The sequence below is a fragment of the Gastrolobium bilobum genome, unplaced genomic scaffold (genome assembly GCF_033153095.1).
Source record: "Gastrolobium bilobum isolate Gb01-03AN ecotype WA unplaced genomic scaffold, APGP_CSIRO_Gbil_v1 utg7684, whole genome shotgun sequence".
NCBI lineage: Eukaryota > Viridiplantae > Streptophyta > Magnoliopsida > Fabales > Fabaceae > Gastrolobium > Gastrolobium bilobum.
In genome coordinates this window covers 1-22494 of record NW_026897041.1, presented here as the reverse complement: position 1 = coordinate 22494, position 22494 = coordinate 1, and the positions used below count along the sequence as shown (strand labels likewise).

The 22494-nt window shown below is 36.4% G+C and overlaps 2 protein-coding genes and 1 pseudogene across 2 annotated transcripts; 2 read left to right on the top strand and 1 right to left on the bottom strand.

The window, feature by feature from the left end:
• Positions 1 to 288: 288 nt before the first annotated feature.
• Positions 289 to 3000, top strand: LOC133303619 (rRNA-processing protein fcf2-like; annotated as a pseudogene).
• An 11439-nt stretch (positions 3001 to 14439) lies between these two features.
• On the bottom strand, positions 14440 to 16517 carry LOC133303616 (WUSCHEL-related homeobox 1-like). The gene is made up of 4 exons (XM_061503546.1): positions 16334 to 16517; positions 15876 to 16193; positions 15547 to 15620; positions 14440 to 14940 (listed from the first exon to the last, which is right to left on the bottom strand). Exons 1-4 carry the CDS (start codon positions 16515 to 16517, stop codon positions 14440 to 14442), a joined length of 1077 nt encoding a protein of 358 aa, XP_061359530.1.
• Positions 16518 to 21080: 4563 nt separating this feature from the next.
• LOC133303620 (pentatricopeptide repeat-containing protein At2g01390-like) lies at positions 21081 to 21947 on the top strand. The gene is given in 2 exon segments (XM_061503548.1): positions 21081 to 21454; positions 21457 to 21947. Coding segments are annotated over 2 exon segments (672 nt in total). The 5' UTR covers positions 21081 to 21141; the 3' UTR covers positions 21816 to 21947.
• Positions 21948 to 22494: the final 547 nt, after the last annotated feature.

Sequence of the window (22494 nt, the reverse complement as noted above, 5' to 3'; positions counted from 1 at the left end):
TCACGGTTAAGGTATCCCTCTCCTTGTTGTCGTCCTTAATTTTTGAAAATTGAAATTGATTGATAGACGCCTCCATCTAAAGAATCTCAGGTGATACACACCCCAACCTTTTGTAGCTTTAGTCCTGAATTTACTCCATCTAGTATTTAGCTTTTCTCAATTGTTTTTTTGTGTATGGTTAAATGCAATTTTTGGATTTTTTTTATTCCATCTTTCATGTATTGGATTTGTGGGCGATTTCCAAACTAGGTCTAATGGGTTGGCTTTGGTCTCTATTGTGATTCAGGAATGCCAGAGAGCAAGCCAGTGGTTGGCCTATCATGGCAACCACAGTTGCCATTCGCATCTTCGTCAAATGTTGTAAATGATGGATCTCATACCAAATCTCAACCCGAGGCATCAACTAGGACCCTTTGGAAACTGAATTCAGAGCTGGTTGATGGGCTTTTTGTTCCTCCGAATGATCCCAGAAAATTAAACAAGTTACTGAGAAAGCAAGTTAAAGACACTGCTGGGAAGAATTGGTATGCGCTAAATTATGATCTAAAACAAGTTTCTGTCTCTGAATGCATCCCGGGTTGAAACTTTTTTGTTTGGTTGTTTTTCTATTTCACTTTTACACCACTTAACTGGGTGTAGTGGTAGTTGCCCTTTTTTTTAATCATATATAAAGTCATTCATCTGAATTTTATTTAGTTCATTTTGATTATTTCCTATGGTTTGTTCTCTTGTTTTTTGAATGGGAATTATCTAATTATATTTAAATCTTTGCCAGGTTCAACATGCCTGCTCAAACAATCACCCCTGAGTTGCAGAAAGATCTAAAGTTATTGAAGGTACTTTAGTTTGGACATCTTCTTCTTCTCCACAATGATTTGAAATAGTGATACAACTCTGGTTAGTGAGACAGTAGTTTGTAGAATTTAATAGAGTAAGAGACAGGGCATTAGTAGAACTGGGTTGTTTTATTGATAATAAAAGGGAAATAACAAGAGATCAATCTCTTCAAGGAGCACACTTAGATTTCTCTCAGCCTAAACTTAAAACAAATTTCAGTCTGCCTGCTGGATATTAGCCTCCTCCTATTTAAAAATAAAAGTCTATCAGCAAAAAAGATAGGATAACTAAAAAGAGATAATATAACTAACAATCATAATCCTATCAACTTATCGGAAATCAAATAATTCAAAAGTGCCCAGCTATAATAACTAATCCCTTGGCTAACTAACATTATCTTCTGATGGAGGTGATGTAACATTATCTTCTGGTGAAGTTGATATGATCTTTCTGGTATATATTTTTAACAGCTGAGGACCTCTAATGTTTCGGACCGTATGAAATATGCTCATTTCATTGCCCAATATGATCTCCTGTGAATTTTGCTTAGATTGAGCTGACAACAAGCATTAGACATGCACACACTTGCATCCAAAATGATAAGAAAGAATGAAAGACAAGTATGTGATGCTGATTTCTTCAAGAGATGTGGTATTATAGTCACAGAAGGATTGAGAATAGCATTTTTTTTGAAGAATGAAAATTTCTTATTAATGCCTCTTATCAATTTAAGTCTTTTCATAATTCTTATGGGTTTGTTGTTGCCTTGCAAGCCCCCTTCTCATAGTCCAGGTGTCATGCTTCTTGTTGATAGAATTAGGGTTTTCAGTGATTGGTAGATAGATAGCTGCTCCCTTTGGGCTTTTGCTTCAACAAATAAATAATTGTTAGCTCTGATCTGTAGTGAGTAATGACTGTTGTTTATCTGATGAGCTGAATTTATATGTTGGTTTAGAATATTTTTTAGTTAGCATTAGAAGACTTTCGGAGACTTTCCTGGTGTCGTGAAATAAACTACAATGATGTAAATTGTAAACTATTCTATACAGTGGCATGTTAAAGCTTTAGGCCATGGATATGTACATTGAGAGTGCAATGGGAAATGTTGAGACCAAAGTTCATATCAATAGCATTAAAAATAAATAAATCTTTCTAGACATTTATATAGTATTTGCTAACAACACAGATTTCAATGTATCAATCAACTTGTGTCAAGATATCTAATTTTGTTTCATACACCAGTTCTTATCCTTTCATTTCTAGGAAATAGGATCCTTACACTTTGATATGTATATATATTGATGGTTACAGTTGAGGGGTGCCATTGATCCCAAGCGTCACTACAAGAAGGGTGATTCAAAATCATAGACACTTCCCAAGTATTTTCAGGCAAGTTCAGGGTTGTTACGTGTTCCATCAAAATTCAATTTCTGTTCAACAGGTCTAATTTTTGGGGATCATTTGAAAATGCTCAGGTGGGAACAATTGTAGATTCTCCTTTGGACTTCTTCTCAGGCAGATTAACAAAGAAGGAGAGAAAAGCATCGCTTGCAGATGAGTTGCTTTGTGATCAAAACCTTGCAGCTTACAGGTAAGATTGGCAGTAGAAGGCATATGTGCCTGGTCAAGTTTAAATTAGCACTTTATTCATTCATTTTATATATGCATGTCCTAGTCAGCTAGGATGTGATGACCTTAGAGAATGAATGTCAGAAACGGTTAAATCTTTAACCAAATAACATTCAAATCAAATCAAAACACATTTTAGGGGGAAGTGGTATTTATTGTCTTTGTTTTTTCTGAAATTCTGCTACTAAATATATGATGTGAAAACAAGCACATATCGGTATGGTATGTCGGTATTTAGTCCCCCGCATGTGGGTTGGAAGTTGGAATATTGAAGGTGGAACTGATAAGCCGTTTTAAGTTACTCAACTACTTTGTTAGGTTATGTTGTTTGGTAAAATAGCTTCGTACAATTAGCTAAAGTAGCATTGTTCCTGTGCTTTTTAGGTTACTTACGTTCCCTCCTTGTTTATCAACTTTTCTAGGAAGCGGAAGGTTCGAGAAATTGAAGAACAGAATCGACCAGCTGGGAATGAAAAGTGGAAGATTAAACGTCGGAATTCTCGGAAGCGTGCAAAGGAAAGGAGGAATTACTAAATTTTCCACCCTTTTCGAGCTCATCCATGTCATTTTCTCTGGTTTTGGACAATCACATTCAATGTTGTCAACAAGCAAATTAGTTCAATGCTACGAAACAGTTTAGAATTTTGATGTAATTTAAAAATCTCTTATCTTAAATTAATTAACTATAAATCCTACTAATTGCTATGTTTTGTGTGTTTATTTTAGTCTCATTGTTTTCAGTATTATTTTTTGTAGTATGGAAATTCACTTTCTTTAAAATGAAGTAAAAAAACTAGTGGCTGAGTACATTAGGGATGTTCATGGAACATGTTTGTTTTGGTGTAAAAAAGTTCGGAGTAAGAAAATTCAAAACCTGGAAGGGAAAATTACCAAAAAAACAAACTCATGAAGGAAAACATTTGTATCATATTTATGTAGGCAATAATCACATTTCGTACAATCATTGTTCATATTTTTAGCGGGAGTTCACTTTTTTTGTAATTTTTTCTAGATAAGAAAATAAATAACATTTTTGAAGCCTATCACGTGCATAACTGGAGATAACAGATAATGGCTACAATTAAATATGCAGAATAAAGGGTATTTATAATTTGAGTAATGAAATTCAAGTACAATATGCAGAAATCAACAAGACACAAAATATTAAATTGTCATGTTAGAACATAAAACAAATAATCATTTGCAACAATAAGCAATTGGAGGAAAGGAACATGGTGTACCTTATCACTTGCAAATGAAACTCTTCTCGGCTAGTATCACTTCTATACTAGCTCTCGATAATGATATCTAATCACTTCCACTCCATTCAGTGGAGGAGTCATGGAGAGGCTAAAAGGGATTGTGCGCCCTCAATTTCACTAAACATTTATGTTAAACTATATTCAAACTTGAAATATAATATAATATAAATTCGCTCCCCTTCATCTTTATTATTTCTCATGTATAAAGAAAATTTGGAGAGTTCTTCAAATTTGAGTGTGTATTGACCTATTACTGTGCTGTCCCACTTAAGTTAGTATGAATTTTGAATTTCTCACCCTTTCTCATAAAATTTTCTGACTCTATCATTGACTCCACTCACTCACAATCTTGTTAATTTGAGGATTGAAGTCCTTGCATGTACATCGCTCCTTCTTAAGTCTTTATAGTTTATACTTTATACATTAACACTTTTTCATCCCCCATTAATCTCTTTTACTTAGAATATGATGGCAAAAATTAGATGGTGAACATAACCATAAACACTTAATAATGGTTTAAGCACTAAGTGAGTATTTCAAATTAATGTGGAGGAGATATAAAAGGAGGAGAGACCTAATTCCTGTAGTCTAAAACGCATAAATGAAAAAGAAAAAGAAAAAAGTTAATCATTTCATCGAGTTGGGCAGTTGGGGCCTTGGGGTTCAGGTCTCATTTGAAAATCCAACAATCAAACCGTAATAATTGGTATGCGTCAGATTCGATGAAAAAGTGAATCAGTTGTCCAAACTAATTCGTACTAATAAAAAAAATATTATTTTAATTTTTTAAAACTTGTTTTCTTAATAATAAAAAATTCTTGAGCTCAAATAACTTCAAAGGTTAAAATAATGTCTGAAAATCTAAATAATTTATTTAAAATGCTTAAAAAATGATAAACGCCAAGTAACTGACATGTGAATTAATGGGTTGGTTTTAAGTTGACACTTTTGGTAACCTATGCAAAATGTGTGTTAAGGTTAAAGTACTCAACTAGCCTCTAGTTAAATATTTGGACAACCATAAATGAATTAAGCTAAACTAGTCACATGAAATTGGTTTTAAGTTTATAGATTCCCACATTTATATAAACTTTACTTAATCCATTATCAAATAATATGAGGCTACATCACATTTGAATATCCCAACATTAATCTTATACATTTATTATCAAAATGTTGCACATACCTGCCTCTAATATTTTCCCTAGGACGAGTAGCTTTTAAAGGACATACAAAAACAAAACAAGTTAATCTTAGCTGATTTTAACGTTAAACCATGGCCATGGGTACAGCACTAGCCGATTGTAAAGCCAGAACAAGTTCATCCCAACGAATTTTGGAAGAAAAAATAGAGCACGGGGAGAATAATAATAATAAAAATAAACAAAATTAAACATCCCACGGTAAATTTCGAAAGTGACATCTGAGGTCCTGCTTGCCAATACACTCCACTTGTACCTACCATACAAGATACACTTCTAGCACCAGACACCAATTTTGATCATGTATCAAGTTCGAATTCCCCATTGCAATTGGATGCAGTATCTCCACTACAATTGGACACAACTGCCACACTAACACCTATAGTTGAAGCATCATTCGAGAATACCTCTGACTTACAAACAGATCTGTTAATCACCAAGAGACAAGAGGTATTCATTGTAATCCTTATTCTATTAAACTACACAACATTGGTGCTATTATATAGCAAACCAATTGAAGAATACAAAGAGGCACACTCAATGTGGGACTTCTATACTATGTACAATTACACTCCCCCTCAAGCTGGAGCACATAGATCGTATGCACCAAGCTTGTTACATATCTGGTCTATCCTAGGTCCTCTCAAAGACTTAGTAAATACATCAGCTAATTGATCATTTGAGTTGACAAAACGAGTGACTATATCTCCTGAGAGAACCTTTTCCCTAAGGAAATGACAATCTATCTCAATGTGCTTAGTTCTTTCATGAAACACTGGATTTGAAGCAATATGCAAAGCAGCTTGATTATCACAAATGAGAGATGTTGGGCCAGTGTCTCCAAACTTGAGTTTCTTCAGTAGCTGTTTTAACCAGATGAGTTCACAGGTAGCTGTGGCCATGGAGCGATATTCTGCTTTAGCACTTGATCTAGCAACTACACTTTGCTTCTTACTTCTCCAGGAAATCAAGTTATCTCCAACGAATACACAATACCCAGAAGTGGATCTTCTATCAATAGGAGAACCTGCCCAATCAGCATCTGAGTATCCTACAACTCTGGTATGACCTTTGTTTTCATAGAGAAGACCTTTGCCAGGAGAAGTCTTGATGTACTTGAGGATACAGATTACTACATTCAGTTGATCTTCACAGGGAGAATTCAAGAACTTACTTACTACACTGACTACAAAGGAAATGTCTGGTCGAGTAACTGTGAGATAGTTCAGTTTCCCAACCAATCTTCTATACCTTTCTGGATCAGAAAATATCTCCCCCTGATTTGGTAAAAGCTTGACATTTGGATCCATAGGAGTATCAACGGGCTTAGCATTTAACAATGTTGTTTCCTCAAGAATATCCATAGCATATTTTCTCTGTGATAGTACAATGCCATCTTTGGATTGGGCCACTTCTATCCCTAAGAAATATCGGAGTCTTCCAAGGTCCTTTGTTTGAAAATGATGGCACAAATGTTGTTTTATCTGAGTTATGCCATGAGTATCATTACCTGTAATGACGATATCATCAACATATACTACCAAATAAATAGAACCTGAATCAGAGTGTCTGTAAAAGACTGAGTGATCATCCTCACTTTGAGTCATGCCAAACTGCTGCACAACAGTGCTAAACCTTCCAAACCAAGCCCGGGGAGACTGCTTTAGACCATACAAGGATCTTCGGAGACGACAAACTAGGTTAGACTCCCCCTGAGCAACAAACCCAGGAGGTTGCTCCATATAAACCTCTTCCCGCAGATCACCATGGAGGAAAGCATTCTTTATGTCCAGCTGATACATAGGCCAGTGATGAATGGCTGCCATAGTAATAAAGAGGCGAACATAAGTCATTTTCGCCACGGGAGAAAATGTGTCACCATAGTCAAGGCCAAATATCTGAGTATAACCTTTAGCCACCAAGCGGGCCTTAAGACGGTTCACCTGACCATCCGGACCAACTTTAACCGTGTATATCCATCGACAGCCAACAACAGACTTCCCAGAGGGAAGGGGAACCAGATCCCAGGTACCACTACTCTGAAGTGCACTCATCTCATCAATCATGGCCTGTCGTCAACCAGAATGTGATAACGCCTCACCTGTAGTCTTAGGAACAGATACAGAAGAAAGATAAGAGAGGCAAGCAAAATGGGATGGTGAAAGACGATGATAACTCAAATTTATTAAATACCTGGGAGGGGGATAAGAATCACGAGTACCTTTCCGGAGTGCAATAGGCACATCAATGTCAGACGGAAGGATCGGAGCTGCCGGAGGAGATGATGACGGAAGTGAGTCCACAGGAGCCTCAGTAACAATAGGGGCAGACTCGGTGGGGGCAGGGTCCTGGGGAACAGGGGGACGTTGCCGACGATGATAGACCTGGAGGGGGGAACATGGGCGGGAACAAGGACGGGGACATCGAAAGAAGGAGATGGTGAAGGTATATAGTGAACTGAAACAGGTGGTAAAGGTAGCTGAGTAGCAACAGAATCACTGGGATGGGAGGAGGAGTCAAAGAATGGAATAGACTCAAAGAATGTAACATCTGCCGAGACAAAGTAACGACGAAGACTAGGAGAATAACAACGATTATGAAGTACGGAGGAAGGCATCCGATTAATGAGATAACAAGCTGTGAGGACAGCATCGCCCCAATACTGGAATGGGATATGACCATGTAACAAAAGTGTCCGAGTAGTCTCAATTAGGTGACGGTTCTTGCGTTCAGCAACCCCATTATGTTGAGGGGTGTGTGAACATGATGTCTGGTGAAGGATGCCGTGAGATGCAAAGAAGGTTTGAAACTGATGAGACAAATATTCACGAGCATTGTCATTTCGAAAAATGCGAATCGAAACACCAAATTGAGTAAGGATTTCATTAAAGAACTTGTTAAAAATAGAAAACAATTCAGACCGATTTTTCATTAAAAATAACCAAGTACATTGAGAATAATCATCGATGAAAATGACAAAATATTTGTACCCCATAGTGGGAACGGTACGACTAGGACACCAAATATCTGAATGAACTAAAGCAAAAGGAGACGAAGACCGACGACTGACACGATCGGGAAACGAACTACGAGTGTGCTTCCCTAACTGACACGACTCACAAGACAAACTAGATAAATTTGAGAAACGTGGGACCATCTTCTGGAACTTAGCAAGATTTAGATGACCCAACTGAGCGTGGATAGTAAGCGGATAATCCACAACAGAGCACACTGGAACAGAAGTTGAAAGCTGATAAAGGCCACTGGACTCAGATCCGACGCCAAGTGTCCTCCTCGAGCTCCGATCCTGCAAAATGACAGACTCTTTAGTGAAAGAAATAATACAGTCAAGGGATTGAGTCAAGCGACTAATGGAAATAAGGTTGAAAGGAGAATGAGGAACATAAAGCACATTCTCAATGGGAATAGAAGGAAAAAGGAGAACAGTGCCAATCCCTTGGGACTAAACCAGTGACCCATTAGCCATAGTGATACTGGGCAGGGGACCAGACGTACAGAGAGAGGTAAATAAAGACTAATTACCAGAAATATGGTCAGATGCACCAAAATCGAGAATCCATGGACCAAGAGAGGGCGAGTGGGAAACACCAGCAAATGAATTACCAATGTGTGCACTTGAGGCAGTGGTACCAGGAGGTGGTTGTGATCCAGCAATCAAGGCAGAGTCCGAGGCAGGAACAGTAGTCTGAGCAAAATGAGCGGAGCGAGGAGGGCGACCGTGAAGATCCCAGCAACGATTAATAGTATGGCCTGACTTTTTGCAATGAGTGTAGAGAAAGCGTCTCGTAGAGGGTTTGCTTCCACGTGCAAAACCCTTAGAGACAAGGGCAGATGGGTCAATTGAAGAGGGAACAGATACTGCAGGCTCCATAGAAGTCTTAGGTGGAATGCGAAGCAACGTAGACCAAACAGAGTCCAGCGATGGAACCAGCAACGAAAAGCAAAGAACCGCCTGTGAATAGTGACCAGCAAGGGAAAAGACACCGTAGGAAGTCGAAACAACAAAGTGAGGACAGATCCAAGTGCGCAAGGAGAAGACGAAGGGAACCGTGGTGGTCCGACGGCCAACCAGAGTGGCACGCGCCGCTGCAACAAAACGGGTTGCAGCCGCTGTTTGACGCGCGTGAGAGCGCGTGTAGAAGGATCTGAGGATGGGTCCTGGACAGAAACGAGCGCCTTCTCGTGGCGATCAGATCGATATGGGTTTCACCGGAGACGGCAGTCAACAGCGGTGGACGGCGGTGGATAGTGGTGCCTAATGGCGGCAGTGATCAGACAGGTCCGTAGACGATATATGGAAGCCGGAAATTGACAGATATGACTGTTTCCGAGGAAGAAAAAAATATTTTACTCAGCAGACAGTGGTCCACCGGAAAAAAACCGCGGATTAGGATTCCTCTTGTTAGGCTCTAGATACCATGTTAATCACCAAGAGACAAGAGGTATTCATTGTAATCCTTGTTATATTAAACTACACAACATTGGTGCTATTATATAGCAAACCAATTGAAGAATACAAAGAGACACACTCAATGTGGGACTTCTATACTATGTACAGCAACAAGATCAAATCTCAGAGTAAGTCTTAATCCTAACTCTACCATTTTAAATAATACCTCTACATCTGATTCTTCTAATCCACCTATAAGGCAGTCACAAAGAAGCACAAAAGGCATACCCAAAGTATCCTATGAACCAGATCCTAAGTCCAAAGTCAAGTATCCCATAAACAACTATGTGTCCAGTCATAAACCACTCGAACCATATGCATTGACCACTGATCTCTTGTCCAATATTTCTATTCCAAATTGTGTGCAGGAGGCCTTGAAAAATCAGAAATGGAAAGAAGCAATGAATGCTGAAATGGAGGCATTACAAAAGTACATGGGAACTAGTAGACATACCACATGGAAAGAAAACTATTGGGTGCAAATGGGTGTTTACGGTCAAAATGAAGGCAGATGGACACATTGATAGGTATAAAGCTCGTATGGTTGCCAAGGGTTATACCCAAAGATATGGAGTTGATTACCAAGAGACATTTGCCCCCGTGGCAAAATTGAATACAATTCGAATCTTAATCTCCATTGCAACCGTGACTGGCCATTGAAGCAATTTGATGTAAAAAATGCGTTTTTAAATGGAGATTTGGAAGAAGAAGTGTACATGGATATACCACTAGGAGTCAAGAGAAGTATGACTGAAGAAACCAAGGTTTGCAAGTTTAAAAAGGCACTATATGGACTTAAACAATCACCAAGGGCGTGGTTTGGAAGATTTACTTTGGCTATGAAGAATTTTGGGTACACACAAAGCAACTCTGATCACACTATGTTCACCCAAAACAAAGAAGGGAAAGTAACCATTTTAATAGTTTATGTTGATGATATAGTTGTAACAGGGGATGATCCAGATGAAGTAAAATTGTTGGAGTAATATCTGGCCACGGAATTCGAAATGAAAGATCTAGGAAATCTTAAATATTTCCTTGGAATTGAGATTTCAAGATCAAACCAAGGGATATTTTTATCACAGAAAAAATTTATCCTGGATCTACTAACTGAAACTGGTATGTTAGCTTGTAAACCAGTAGATACACCAATAGAGATGAATCACACTTTGGGAGTGTACCCAGATCAGGAAGGAACAGATGTTAACCGCTATCAAAGATTGGTAGGTAAGCTTATTTATCTCTCACATACAAGGCCTGACATAGCTTATGCAGTAAGTGTGGTGAGTAGGTTTATGCATGCTCCTAGTGAAGACCATATGAATGCTGTGTTCAGAATACTAAGGTATCTCAAAGGGTCATCTGAAAGAGGATTGCTGTTTTCAAAAGGAAAAAATCAATTAATTGAGGGGTACACTGACTCCGATTGGGCAGGAGACAGAACTACCAGGCAGTCGACATCTGGGTACTTCACATTTGTTGAAGGAAATTTGGTGACTTGGAGAAGCAAGAAACAAAAGGTAGTAGCCAAGTCTAGTGCAGAAACTGAGTTCCGAGGAATGACACATGGTGTTTGTGAATTGTTATGGGTTAAGAATGTATTAAAGGACCTGGGTATCAATTATGATCAACCAATGATTTTACATTGCGACAATAAAGCGGCTATAGAAATTGCTCACAACTCGGTTCAGCACGATAGAACGAAGCATGTTGAAGTTGACAGGCATTTTATTAAAGAAAAACTGGATCAGAAAATTATCCATGTTCCATATGTGAAATCTGAAGACCAGTTGGCAGATATTTTAACAAAGGCAGTATCTGGAAAAGTGTTTGAGACTACAATCAACAAGTTGGGTATGGTAAACACACATACATCAACTTGAGGGGGAGTGTTGGACCGAAGATTCAAATTCATATTTCTGTTTACAAGTTGCTTTCTAGATTCCGAATGTATAGGAAAATATAAATAGAATGTATAGGCTGTTTCATTATTTTTAGTGATACTGTTAACAACAAACTCTGGTTGTTTTATACTTGTATAAATATGGACCTTAATTAGCAGAGGTCTCAATAATGAAAATTAGAGAATTATTCTTCCATCCACTTATTTGACACGATTCACCCCCCACCCGGAAGCATACCTAAACTTAAACACTGTTTAAATTTAGTGTATAGTATATACAGCTTGGATAGTTGCATGGAGATACGTATTTCTGATATTCCTCATAAAATCTTTTTTTTTTTTTTTTTTTTGGTAATCAAATCTTTTTCTATTTAATAAGATTACGACGTGTCTACAGTCTTCACATCATTTTAATTTTTTGATAGAAACGGATTAAAAAAAAAAAGAGTAACTTGTGCACGGGAAAAGAAAATGAAAGTTAATTGGATTGGATTGCAGTGCATGCACTTGAGTTTGTTGCCTATTAATTGAACTTGATTTAATGCAAGAGAAATGAAACAGATCTACAAAGCAACAAAAGAAAATGCAGTCTCTCTAGTCACTATTGTTTTGTTCAGTTTGCTTAAAGCGATGGATCGATCCCAGGCTGCCTTGGAAGTTTGTTTGTGTACCTGTGGACTAGGATGCTAGCTGTAGGGACTAAGAGAGTACCGAATAGGATTGTGATTTTTTTTTTTTTTAACAAATTATGACACTCCCACTTTGCACCCCAAAAAACCACCCGTGATCTATGATCTGTGATCTCTTTCTGAAGATATTTCAATTCATACAGTTTCTGACTGTGTTACCTCTATCTTTCTTTCTGTATTCACCTATCCATACGCCACCATTACTTAGTGATTGGTCACTAGCAACAAATCTTACCTGGCATTCCAGTGAGGATATATTGTAATCTTCCTCCACTTAAAAAGTTGATTTTTTTTTACTTTAAAAAGTTCAGCTAGAAACAAACAATAGAAAAGCATTATTCTATCATTTAAGTAGCCATTTGCTAACATGCTTTCGGTACGTGTTTCAGTATTCTGATTACGTATCAGTATTTGATTTTTGGCTGACAGGATTGAACACATTAATTTGACTTAATTAATTATATAATGCAAGATCCGAGTGTTATGGTTGATATATGAGCGTTTAATATTATATATATGGTTGAGTCTTGAGTGTTTAATCATGCACTATATATATAAACAAAACATGGAAATATATGGTCCAAACCAAATAATGAAACTTGTTGTGGATGCATGTTCGGTTTAAATTTAAATAAATGAATATATATGGTCCCCCACTCACGGCTTCAATGGCTGCAGCAGGAATATTTTGGCCTTCTTTTTACCCTGGTGATGCTTGACGCCTCTTGAGTGACACGTCCTAATCTTAGCCCTTTGTATGGTCTATGAAACGTGGATCATTCCCTAAAGCAATATACCCTACCTTATATGAGGATACAACTTCTTAATGGTGACACGTTTAGGCTTTATCTATTCAAATTGGTAATGAAATTACGTTCGGGGAATATATGTTGGCTGTTTCATATTTTTATTTGACTTATAAGGTTTGTGGTGTTACTGTGATAGTAGTCTCTCATGTTAATGTTTCAGACTGTAAGCAAATAAGGCACTAACTAACATGGAGAGGGTAATTTTTCTTCTGATCGTGCATATAATTAAGTTCAAGAAATATTATGTGTAGCTTAGATGGTTAGCCTAGGTAAAGGTTTGGACATAGAAAACTAAATTCAATCAAATCAGCTAGGATAACGAGCATTTTTTATATAGAAAAATATTAGTTCTAAATTAAATAATATCCTCACAAAGTGATATACATGGACAAACTATTTATATTTCATGTCACAATTCTTGCACTCACTGTATAGTTGTTGTTGAAGACTTGAAGGGAGATACGTGGATTTTCTCTTCGTAAAACTCAAATTCAATTCTGATTATAAAAGTTTATTTTAGCTGGGAAAAAAATAATGATAAACACTATGTATTAAAACTTTGCCTGTATAATTTAGTTAATCTTTCGTTTGAATCATGAACTTTACTTCAAATGCACCCGCTCTGCTCCCGTCCGAAAAATTACAATACTCCAGTAGTAGGTACAATAGATCAATGAGAGTATGTCATGTCAGCTTTTATTGTTCTATAGAGAGAGAAAAAAATAATTTGTATTTTAGATTATGTATTCCGGAAAGAGTCTGATGTTTGTCATTTTAAATATTATAAGTTATGTTATTTTAGAAAAGAGACAAACACAAAAAATAAAAATCATGGAAGAGAGTAAGTGAGTGATTTTTTTGTAATTTAGATTTTAAATAAAAAATTATTTTGTGTCTATCTTTCTCTTAAAATGACACACAATTTTATTGTCATTTAAAATAAAAAACACTTTTTACTTCCAGGAAAATAAATAACGTAAAATCTAGTGTTGCACCTGTCGTATTACTCCCTTTGTATTGAAACTGCTCTCGCTCCCTTCTGGTGTATTGATGTGATTTCTTAATTGTCAAAATTGACCAGCATAGTTTACTCCACCAGAACATTGATTGTGATGAACAGCATTATACAACAGCAATTTTTTTTTTTTTTCTCCATGTATGCAACGAAAGAACAAAAGATTTCTCCAACCCATGTTCATAGTTACTTCAACGTCACAAGTCTGTCACATCTTATTCCCATTTCAGATACTATGTCTCAAATCAAACCCTCACATCAAATTCCTTATACATTCTTCATTTAAGTCCCCTTACCCTTACTCCACTCTCTTTCCCGTTTCTCCCTTCATATAATTAGAATCAACATGCATACATATATATATATATATATATATATATCAAGTTACTTAAATAAGGCCTATAAACACTAACCCCTAAGATCTAAATACTCCTTATGATTTAACCAACATAGTCCAAATGCATTTTAAGGCAAAATACCTCATTCAAACTCAAGTCTCCTATTACAGCACCAAATTCTTGAAACATAACATCAATAACAATAAAAGCAGTGCTATTTTCCAACAAAATTACAATATCTTAATACAGTCCCATCATTTTACAAACATAGCAAGTTTTTCGAATCAGTTCTTCAATGGAAGGAACTCAAAAAACTGGCTGGGCGCATTCATTGCTGAAACTGATATCTCTGTCTCTTTCTGTTGGTTAATGTTATCACTGCTGCCATGCCCATTCCTTACAGGGAAAAGTTGAAGGGTTTGAGATTCCACACAATTATTATCCTCAGTGCTGATACTGCTTAAGTGGATAACACCGTTTTCTCTGTGAGGTGAAATGAAGAAGCTGAGATCATGGGTCTTGACAAGCTTTGGGTCCATCAATCTTGCTGCTACTGTGGTTGAATTGGCCATACTAGTTGTAGAGTTAATAGGAGGGGTGTGTTGTATGAGGTGAGGGGTAACTGTAGGAGATGGAGGACAAGATAACTGCATCATATGCCACGTGGCATTCCTTTCCATAAAGTTCTTTCTCTGTTGTAATTCTCCTTCATCGAATTGGAACCATCCATCTGTTCTACTCTCTGCTACCACTGCTTTTGCTGCCCGTTGTATTGAAACAGATTCCTGAGGGTTTTAATTAAAGGCATGCAAAATCATGAAAACCTCAACATGTAAGGTACAAAACTTAAAACCAAAGGTGAAAAAAAAAAGGTACATATTTCAAATGGGCACTCCAACTCCAAGTTTGTATTTTTTAAATAAAGGTGCATGGTCGGTCTATGAGAAGTCAAATTAAAGGAGGGTGAGGTTTGTCTTTTCCATCACAAGAGTATGGGTGCTCAATTCCGTAGAATATTATGGAGTGCCCAAAAGCTTACTGAGTACTGACCTAAATGACATGAATAAGCACAAGCCCCAAAAGCCCAGCTAAGTTTCATAACAGCAGACCCGACAGAAAGGAAGGAATGCAGCTTTTAGGCCCTTTTCATTTCCCAACAAACAAAGCTTTTCTTAGGGTCCTTTCCCTAGCTAACTAGTGTGCTTATATATATATATATTCTTTATCTCCAACATCAGCTTCATCTCTAGTAATCATATGCTAATAATCAGTGCTTAATGGATACTGTTATTTCTAATAGACTTTTGGCGATTAAGTGAATCCCAAGTTGAGAAAGAAAAAAGGGTTAGTCCATGAACAAGGACAAAGACAAAGCGGGATTTAGAATAGACCTCTGCAAGAGTACTGCAGTTTGTAGGTGCCCAGTTCTTGGTCTGTTCAACTTCAAACACTGTCCTACCTGCGCCTGTAGACAAAAAGAAAAACAAAAAAGAATATAACTTTACATCTCAAGCAACAATCCGAATGATAAATTAAAAAGAAAAGCAACTACACATATAAGACGGATCTCTAACAAACAAAACTCAAAAAAAAAAAACACACATAACAAATCAAGGTATGATCAGAACCTCTAGTTTATATCTTCATTATCAGCTTTTATATTTATGTATATAAAGAAACAATAATGAAGATAATTATGTTAATATGGTTTTTTATATACCTAAGTCTTTCTTTTCAAGAGTAGTATCAAAGTCACGGGGGTGACCCTCAGCAGCTGATTCCATTTGACGGCGGCGCTTCTGCCTTTCTCTTGCTTTGTGATTCTGAAACCAATAGAAAACATTCTTCCCTTCAATTTTTCCAAATCTTCTAAGTTGTGCAGTTATTTGCTGGATTTGCTCAGCAGATGGTGTTCTTGTCCCTTTTCTATACAACTCTTCCAATGCTCTTAGCTGCTCTGGGGTAGGGTTCCACCTTGAACTCACCACAACTGGTGGAGTATTATTGAACTCTCTCTTGCTCTGCTCTGCCGCTGATGCTAAAACAAGAAACCTTTTACATTAATTTGCATATACCATCTCACATGAATATATAAAGACAAAACACTGGATATATACTCAACCACACACACACACACAGAGAGAGAGAGAGAGAGAGGGAGAGGGAAAAACAACATACCCAGATTGTGATATTGTGAAAAGAAATCATTGTCATGAATGAGGCTTAAGCAAGGAGTGTTTGTAGTTGAAGTGTTGATAGGTGAAGTCATTGGCCTAGGCATGAGAGGCCTGAGTTTCCTTCCATTGAATGCATAATCAGCCATGTTGAACTCACCGCCTTCATTGTAACCCACCATCCACATAGCTGGCTGCTATAGTCTTATAATTATCAAAAAGCAAAAGCTAGGTTTTTAATTTGTCACTCTGAGTGTAGCAGTGATGGGCTGATGATAGATGGAAAAGCTTATAAATGGAAGAATGAAGCTACTTGCTATATATAGTATGTAATGAAAATGAAATGAAACATATATAATAATAATAATAATAATAATAATAAAGGGGAATGGAAAGCAAAAGTGAAATGGTGGTGGAGTGCCAGAAATGGAGCAGAAGTTGAGAAAATAAAAGGGGAAAAAATGGAATGAGTGTCTAGTGTTGTTGAGCATGCAAGGTTGGGATGTGCATGAAAAAATGGAAATGCCTAGCTAGTTGAAATGAAAAGTAGACAAGGCTTATATATGGTATAGGTTAATGCTAACAAAGAAGGCCATTGTTGAAAGTGAGTTAGTTGAGCTGAAACTGTGAAGTATTTGTGTCTGAGACATATTCAGAGATGGGGATTGATCACTCTCTCTCTACTCTAGCTAGCATATGAGAAGGAGAGATATAGTCATATAGAGAGATATATAGAGAGAGATATAGAGAGAGAGAGAGAATGGTGTTGGTTTAATATGGGACAAAATGAGGCGGACATGAGGTTGACTAGGCTATTTTGGAGAGAGAGGGTGAAGAGAGAGAGAGAGAGGATGAAGAGACAAAGGCAAAAAAGAAAAGCAAAGAGGGAGAGTCAGTGAGGAAGGAAAAGGAGGAAGCGTGGAATTCTGGGAGATTTTTGGGAGTAGGGAATGAAAAACGACGTGACGATGATGAGTGTTATCATGAGCCTCATCACCCCTTCTCTTTTCCCTCCTCACATTTATTATTCTCTTCATGTCTCGTGCCTTTCACACTAATTCTCAATCCGAACTGCCCCTCTCTCCCTCTCTCCTCCTCCTCCTTCACCCTTAACCTTTTCTTTGTCTATATATTCTACTCTCTACGGACATATTTATTTGTTCTTTCTCAAATCTTAAATTTTCACTTTCACCACATTAATTATATATGTTTTTTTATATATATCAATTGTTATGTAAATAACCAATATAAGCTATGGTTAATTAATAATGGGGTGTATATATATATGTGAGATTGATCTTTTAGCTAGGCTTTGAGTTGTTTTATGTAATTTTGAGCAGTATAGTACCCACATATATATAGTAGCTAGCATCATTGAAATGATAGATTTACAACTATGAGCTGGAGCTAGCAAAATAGAAATTTTACTGTTACCCATTTGGAATCTTCCTTCTATGGTCCAGACCCATTTATTGGATTAAATTGATCATATGGGGGGTTTGTCCAGTGATAAGCAAAATCTTGTCCCATGTCCTCTCTCTCTTTGTGTGTGTCTCTGTGTGGCTTGGTTTGCATCCCCCTCTCTCTCTCTCTCTCTCTCTGTGTGTGTGTGTTTGCCTCTTAGGTATAGCCCCTTGGTCATTATGATGGAATGACTCAATTCTCGAGTACCTTAGGGTGGAACTCTGTCATGGCTGATATACGAATTTGAAAGCTATAATTGATTAATTATTTCTAGCTTTTTGTTGGGGGGAGGGCCTACGTCCTGCAAATTCTGAATACCTACTATTTGCATGTCTGTTATTTATGAGATGTGCATGCAAAAATATGTAATGAAAGTACCATGCAAACTACAGAACAATGCATCCACTATCTACTGTGAGTCTGTAATATATATATATATATATATTGTGCATTTCCCTATTACTGCACTGCCAATAAAAGCCCTAATCACTTGTCATTTCTGGCTACGCAAACCAAACCAAAACCACCCTAGTCAAAATATCACAAGGGTGGCCCCCTAAACTGTAATGTAAGGTTCTTTCTGATCCTTTTTAGGCTTCAGCTGCAATTAGTCAATGGCGTAATTTAGGAGGCATGTGCATGGGAATGTTTTCTTCTTCAAGGATCTCTTGTCTTTTACTACGTTTAAATAATAATAAAACATAGCTCATAACTAACATATCATGAATCTAGCTAAGTAGTCAAGTCCTATTTGATATATTATTTTTCTTTTTCTTTTTTGGGATACTCAATCTACATAATATAATGTTACCCGTGAATCCTGATTCACGTATATAGCTGGGTACCTTTTTTGGTCATGGAGTTATTCCAAGCTTCAAAAGTGTGCTGTGCATTGCAGGGATTAATTTTTCTTCAGTTTTATAGGCCTCTATTTTTTCCCCAAGTCTACAAAATGTGCAGTGTTAAAGAATCAAAACAAATAACGATTAAATTTGATCCAGAAAAAATAAAAAATAACATTAAATGTTTTGGTACATGTGTTGGGAAAAGAGTAGGAAGGTTTAAGTGAAGAAAGGTGAAAGACAAAACATGTTTTTTTTTTTTTTTTTTATTTTGGTGAGCAAACATGTTTACTTTTAGCATAAACTTGGAAGCACGAAAATATGAGGAATTAATTAGCAAAATAACTTTTAATTCTTTGATAATTAGACAAGAGAATCATTTTAAAAGTTAAGCTAAATTCAATTTGTAAAACGTTGTTGCATACATGAGTCCACATTTACCCGCATTGGCATGCATTGTTTTCATAAAAATTCAAGTGACACTGGTCTTAGTCTTATTCAAGAATTTCCCTATTTCCCAAGAGTATAGTAAGACTTCCAATCTTGCAACGACAAAACACGATGAAAGCAATTACACTCGAAGGGACAAGAGTTCAGAGGGGACAGCTAGAGCTTTTTCCCCATAAAGGGCAAAAAGGATTGTAAATATATTATTTACAAAATATGATTTAGGCTGTTTTTCTTTTACTGTGCACTCCAAATATTCCATCTAATTTCTAAGATTTTTTTATATATAAAAAATTATATTTATTTCTCTAAAATTAATCGTTTTAAAACATGCATTTATTACATATATTCTCACTTATATTACATTCCCAGTAACAAATATCGTAATAATTCATTAAACAAACTGTTTATGTTTAGAAGAAGAAAAACTGAAAATAAGACATTCTAAGTTCATTTTTTTATTAAATTACTCTTGAATATTGGTTACGTTAAATTCATCGAATGAGTGTGTTAGATTCAAATGGTAGGATTGCAAGTGAATCGCACCAAATATAAAGGGTTTGTACATTTCATTATTATTATTTTCAAATTATTGCACTGAACATTGGTTAACATAAAATCTGTTAGACGAGTGTTATACACTAAGGGTTGCACGTGACTCCCACATGAATCACACGAAATATAGAAGGCTTGCATATCTCAATATTTTGGTACTTTACAAAATTTATGTCATTGCCCGTGACAAAAACCACTTTCCCCAAAACTTTAGATGATCATATTGCATGATCGGCAAATTAGCTATATGGTACTAATTATAAGACCAAATATTAAATTCCAAAAAAAAAAAAAAAAGCTATATGGTACTAAGACAGGTGATGATGTTTTTTAGCGCAATTTGAGAAATGAGATTGCTAAGTTGTCTTATATAATTAATGGGATTTGCATTTGTCATTTAACATGACACAACAAAGTTTCTTACACACACAACATTTTGTGGGGCCACACTTTTTGAAGAAAAAAGAAGAAAAAAAATTACGGCACGCAAAACGAATCTCTATAACATTACACAATTACTTTTCCTACAACATAACTCTTATAAAACCCATAATGAATTAGATCCTTTCCAAATATTCGATCAAGAACGTTCAGAGAATCACTTTTTACTTATTTTGTGGAATTGTGGAAACATTTTGGTGTGGAATATCTTCAACATCCATGTTGTAAACAAGTAGTTATTGCTGATAATAGAGTGTAATTTATTCAAAACAATGAAGTTCATATTGGATATTAATTATGTAGTTTTTATGTTTATTATGTTTTTAGAGAGGTTGTTAACAGAAGTTGCCAGAACAATGGTACTTGCGGAGGAGTAGCTGAACCCAAAGTTATAATTAGGTTGGTGAAGAGGATCCAATTTAACCAGCTTCCCAGGATATGAGATATATGGGGCTCCCGTCTTTGAATCATTTTATTGACTTTTTTTTTAAACTATATTATATACGACTGATATAAGACAATTTAATTAGCACCTTAAGTATTAATGTTTTATCATAAAAAAACAAAAACAAAAAGTTTGATTATTATAATAACTATTCAGAAAGATATAATGATACATCAAATTTAAACTCTTAAAAAAGAACTTAGTAATCACAATACATTTTTTTTTAACTCTTGTAAATATGTGTGTGCGTGATTCATACTCAACAAACTGTTGATAACAAATAACAATCACCCAACAAACGGTGATGGTATCTCTAATATTTCCATTTTGCAGATACTGCTTCTCTTAGTCCCTTTTTCTTAATTTATTTTAACTTTGGCTTAAAGTAAATTTAGTTTTATTTTAGTGCAAAATTTCTTGTAATTTGTGATTATTTTTTTTATAATTATGTTTGTAATCATTGGGCCAGTCTACATAATTAAGGGCCCGTTTGGAACTTCGAATTGTTTATGGTGGCTATGGCACCGAAGTTTCGCATAGTCATCGATGTTCAGGAACAGAATATCTAAGCTCCATGGATTTCTCAGAAACCTTATTCCTTCTCCTTCTACCAAAGCCATGCATTCCCTTCATCAACATCAACCCAAACAAAAAAACAAACCCAGTGCTCCATTTCGCAGCAACAACAACATGAAGAAACCCATGAAATTGAAGAAGAACAAGAAGAAGAAGAAGAAGAATGATACGAGAGAGTATACGAGGAACCTAATTGGGAAAATTTACAGAACGTTAAAGTTTTCAACTTGGGATTCTGCTCAGCAAGAGCTTGAGAATCTCCCCGTGAAATGGGACTCTTACACGGTGAACCAGGTTCTCAAGTCACACCCTCCAATGGAGAAAGCGTGGTTGTTCTTCAATTGGGCTTCTGGGATCAGAGTTACACAACGATGCTGGATATTTTCGGAGAAGCTGGGAGGGTTTCATCCATGAAACACGTTTTCCAGCAGATGCAGGAGAAGGGGATTAAGATTGATTCTGTTACTTACACTTCCATGATGCATTGGCTATCGAGTTCGGGGAACGTGAATGAAGCAGTGGAGATGTGGGAACAAATGAAATCCAAAGGATGTTCCCCAACTGTTGTTTCTTACACTGCTTATATGAAGATTCTGTTTGACAATCACAGAGCGAAGGAGGCTACTGATGTTTACAAGGAGATGCTTCACTCTGGCTCTGTACCAAATTGTTACACTTACACGATATTAATGGACTATCTTATTGGGTCTGGTTAGTGTGCCTTCAACCTGTTTGTTATGTGGTCTATGAGGGCATTCAGTCCTTGTCTTTGCCAGTTAAATGATATATGGGGAAAATAGGAACAGTGGCCAAAGTGCCACTGTTGGAAAAAAAAAATATCAAAATGTCACGCCAACAGTAAATTTTGTCAAAATGCCATGTGTCATATTTCGTTACACTGTGTAGCGAAATATGTGCACATAATTCGCTACACAGTGTAGCGAAATATGCCATGTCAGAATGCACAGAACCAAAAATGGCACATGTCAGACAGGGAGAATTTCGCTACACTGTGTAGTGAAATTCTTCCTGTTTGACACGTGGCATTTTTTGTTTTGACATAGCATATTTCGCTACACTGTGTAGCGAAATATGCCACGTGGCATTTTGACAAAATTTACTGTTAGCGTAGCATTTTGGTATTTTTTTTTTTTCCAACCGTGGCACTTTGATCACTGTTCCGGAAAAATATATATTCAAGTTGGTGGTTCTTAACAATGGCATAAACGTATAATTTATTATTGGTTCTTTTATCCTTTGGTGATGCTACTATTTTATAACTAAATGAACTTAAAACTCCAGCTGAACTTGTCATGATTCTTTGCTTTTGAGTTTGACACTTTGACCGAAGGATAAGTTTACTTGCGGAAAGCTCAAGCTTAACTAGCCTAATGA

Excerpts from the sequence above, each read along its gene's own strand:
- LOC133303616 (XM_061503546.1), bottom strand. The coding sequence starts at position 16,517 with ATGTGGATGGTGGGTTACAATGAAGGCGGTGAGTTCAACATGGCTGAT. Across the intron at positions 15,621-15,875 it reads TCTTGAAAAGAAAGACTTAG|GCGCAGGTAGGACAGTGTTT; the intron begins GTATATAAAAAA and ends TTTTGTCTACAG. Across the intron at positions 14,941-15,546 it reads ACTGCAGTACTCTTGCAGAG|GAATCTGTTTCAATACAACG; the intron begins GTCTATTCTAAA and ends TAAAACCCTCAG.